We start from the raw sequence: 3,848 nt of genomic DNA, 5'->3' as shown, positions 1-3,848 counted from the left end.
CCAGAGGTGGTTTCCTCAGGACTTCAAACAAGTTTACTTGCTGCCTACGGATCTTGTTAGACGGCAATATTTTGCTCTACAAGCCCCTTTATTTAAGCCCCCTTCAAGACCTTTGCTCTACTTTCTTAACTGCTCTCTTGCTCTTCAAATTTCTTTTCAAGAAAAAGAAAGAAATCCTCCCCCTCTCTTGCCTGCTAGCTGGCTAGCTGATCTTTCCTTTTCTAGTCTGTTTTTTGTGTCTTGTGTGTTTCTTTTACCGTATAGTTTCTTTGGAAGAAGTACGTTTTTAGTCAGTGTTGAGCTATTGATATGGAAGAAGCTGTTGTGGTTAACAAAGGAGATGATCAGATTCATTTGCCAGCGGGTTTTCGGTTCCATCCAACAGATGAAGAGATCATAAGTCATTACCTTACAGAGAAGGTGATGAAAAGTGGTTTCTGTGCAATTGCTATTGGTGAAGTTGATCTCAATAAGTGTGAACCATGGGATCTGCCAAGTAAGTTTTGATCTTTCTTTATTTCTTTGGGATCAATATAAAGAAAACCCTTTTCTTTTCTTATTTTTTTATTTTCTTGCTGAATTTCTTGGGAATTCTTATTGAAAATACTTGTTTTGAACAGAGAAAGCAAATATGGGAGAGAATGAATGGTATTTCTTTTGCCAAAGAGATAGGAAATATCCAACTGGTATGAGAACTAACCGTGCGACTGAATCTGGGTACTGGAAGGCTACAGGAAAAGACAAAGAAATTCACAAGGAAAAGAATTGCCTTGTTGGAATGAAGAAGACTCTTGTTTTCTACAGAGGGAGGGCTCCTAAAGGAGAGAAAACCAATTGGGTTATGCATGAATATAGGCTTGAAGGCAAATTCTCCTACTACAGCCTCCCCAAAGTAGCAAGGGTACGATTCACATGCACAAAATAATTCCACCTTTTTTGTTTCTTTTTCATTTTCGTTTTCTTGATTTTGATTAAAGAAAGCTTAAGCTGTTACTTATTGTCACATCCTTTTAAATCTTTTTCATTTCTTGTTTTTTTTCTATATTTTGCTTTTGCTTTTGCTTTCGTGTGAATGAAGAATCTGGACTAATTAAGCATGGCTTTTGTTCTTCTTCTTTTTTGCTATGCTTTTGTACAGGATGAATGGGTTGTTTGTAGGATTTTCCATAAGAGCACGGGCATGAAGAAAACTTCAATTCATGATCTCCTAAGAATGAACTCTTTTGGAGATGATTTCTTGGATTACTCCTCACTCCCACCTCTCATGGACCCCCCTAATTACACTAGCAGCTTCGGCGATGCCGATAACAATGAGTTCAAGGCAATGATGACTTCAAGATCCTCAGATGGAAATTACTTCTCCAATACTAGCATGCTCAACAATCAAAGCTTTGTTCAACCTCCAAATACCAACTACCAAACACCAAACTCAAGTTTTCACCTTCAAACTCCAGCTTCAAACCCTCTTTACACCATTCAAACCAATCACAATATGCCTGTTTACTTGCAGAAAGGAAAAGGTACCAATTCATTTCCAAACTTTCAAAACTCTACCTTTGGTAACAATGACCAAACCCTTCTGAGAGCATTAGCTTCAGGAAATAATTATGGAGAAGCATCTGATCAATTGGAGAAACAGTGCAAGGTTGAGCAGTTCTCATCTAACCAATCTATGGTCAGCCTTTCACAGGACACTGGACTGAGCACAGACGTGAACACCACAACTGAGATATCCTCTGTCGTATCGAAGCAAGAAATAGGAAGCCACAATGAGTTTTACGAAAGTCTTGAAGATCCATTAGCTGGTCCCATTGCAGATGACGCGTGGTATTACTGAAGATCATAGAGAATATATATGTTCGCGTTGTTTATTTGTTCTACAGATTCTTAGGATATATATATAAATATATGTAACCAGAAAAGAACAGAAGGAAAACCTCAGGATACATAAATTTGCAACAGTTTTCTCTCCACTAGTTACGTATCTTGATTAGAGTATTGAAAGTTTTCTTTGGATTGATATAAATACTTTGTATAGATTAGTTCATGGTGTCCATCCTTTTACGGATTTCATTTTTATTTGATTGGTAGACACCAAAGGAATGATGCCATGAATATATATAAAATCTTCATGTACATCTTTATATTAGTGCATAAATATTCTTTCGGGTTTTCTTTATTTTTTCTGTTTATTCTTTGTTCAATTTTATTCTCGTGTTATCTTCTATTCTGTATTTGAATATCTTCGGTCTCTCTTTTTTTTAATGTGCATTTTCTCTTTCGATGCTAATTAATGAAAGACGTATATAACCTCCAAATGCACTTTACTCTAATCCTTGATTCGATCCGTGGGCAGTTGCAAAAAAATCGAGCACAGTTTTTTTTTCTTTGCATTTAAAATTGTATTTTAAAAATGTGTTTGTCTTGATGTCATGGTTTTTAATTGTTTTGATATAATTTTTTTTAATTTTTTTATATATATTTTCAAATAAAAAACACCTCTAAAAAACACTTTATACTACACTACTAAATGTTCCATGCATTTCCTCAACACTGCATCGGCTAGATAATGAAATCAACAGGCTAATTAAAGCCTTAAATAAATGTTAACATAATGCTTATCAATTTGTTTCTTTAATGAGAAATGCGTGACCGATGCGTTGATTTTCTAAGCTTGGTTAAGGGGATTTGAACTTGAAATAGGATGGTGTTGTTTTACTTGTGTTTTTTTGTTTTTTTTGGTTTGTGAGAACTTGACGCTAGGTAGCTAGGTTGATGTTTGATTTCTCTAAATCGGCCTAGATACAAGTCACTTGCGATAAGAAGAGGCAACAAGTTATGTGCAGGGAGAACTAGCAAGAAATTAAAGTGTCATTTCTGTTATATGGATCATCAGAAATCGCAGAACATAAAATGTAAATTAATTTGAGATTGACAAGTGGATATATGTAACCTCATATATATTGAGAATAAAAGGGTCAAGAATCACGTGAATCATTCCCTGAATCTACGCTTTAGGTGCCCCTCTGTGAGATTTTCTGAATTAAAAACATGGTGATGACATTATCAACCTTACTAGCTTGGTTTCTTAAGCAAGTTGTAATTTCTCTCCGGCCAAAATGAGCATTCTTCACTAGTATTAGAAGCAACATCTCACATCTCACCTAGGTTGAAGAATAATATAAATTATATTTTAAGATTTTATTTAATAATTTAAATTTTTAGATTAAGATAATTTTTTGATATTGTATTAAAATTTTAATAACTAAATAATCATGAATTTAAATATTTTCATATAAAAATTAAGTATAAGATAATATGATATTATATAAATTTTAGATTAAATTAATTTTTTGTTACACTGCTACCAGTATAACTTGCAATTGATTTATGGTAAGGTGCTCGTGAATTTTTTCACAATTAAGATGATTGTTTAGTTTCAAGGGATCATCGTCATATATATATAGATATATATTTTAAGTTTCAAGGGATCATCGTCATATATATATTTTCAATTGTGAGATATATAGTAACTTAGAAATACTTGAAAGTAGTCGTATCATGCACGATCATGTTATCTTATTAAATATGGGCTAACATAAATTATTACTTGTGTCTGGTTCACACGTGAGAGCACGCAAAGACACCGTATTGAAGGTTGGATTCCACTCTTCTGTTTCCTACAATTTGATTTTTTTTATAAAAAAATTAATAATATTAGAAAAAAAACGAAAGCATTACATATAACCTTAATTGTGCTTGATTTGTGAAAGATAATCTGTTACATTTAACCATAAACGTATCCCAGAACTGTAACCAGGATCTTTGTTATCTGCAGTCCTCATTTT

The 3,848-nt window shown here is 33.4% G+C and overlaps 1 protein-coding gene across 1 annotated transcript; it reads left to right on the top strand.

Annotated features, from left to right (window-relative positions):
• On the top strand, positions 1-2,179 carry LOC105132552 (NAC domain-containing protein 100-like). The gene is made up of 3 exons (XM_011036120.1): positions 1-496; positions 621-901; positions 1,139-2,179. The coding sequence occupies exons 1-3, from the start codon at positions 310-312 to the stop codon at positions 1,835-1,837; spliced, it is 1,167 nt and encodes a 388-aa protein (XP_011034422.1). The 5' UTR covers positions 1-309; the 3' UTR covers positions 1,838-2,179.
• Positions 2,180-3,848: the final 1,669 nt, after the last annotated feature.

Source organism: Populus euphratica, unplaced genomic scaffold (assembly GCF_000495115.2).
Source record: "Populus euphratica unplaced genomic scaffold, PopEup_1.0 scaffold27.1, whole genome shotgun sequence".
Classification (NCBI taxonomy): Eukaryota; Viridiplantae; Streptophyta; class Magnoliopsida; order Malpighiales; family Salicaceae; genus Populus; species Populus euphratica.
This window is presented reverse-complemented; position numbering and strand designations above follow the sequence as displayed.

Bases quoted from the DNA above. Each gene is read 5' to 3' on its own strand.
- LOC105132552 (XM_011036120.1), top strand. From the start codon at position 310: ATGGAAGAAGCTGTTGTGGTTAACAAAGGAGATGATCAGATTCATTTG. The intron at 497-620 runs GTAAGTTTTGAT...TGTTTTGAACAG, and splicing joins TGAACCATGGGATCTGCCAA to AGAAAGCAAATATGGGAGAG. The intron at 902-1,138 runs GTACGATTCACA...GCTTTTGTACAG, and splicing joins GCCTCCCCAAAGTAGCAAGG to GATGAATGGGTTGTTTGTAG.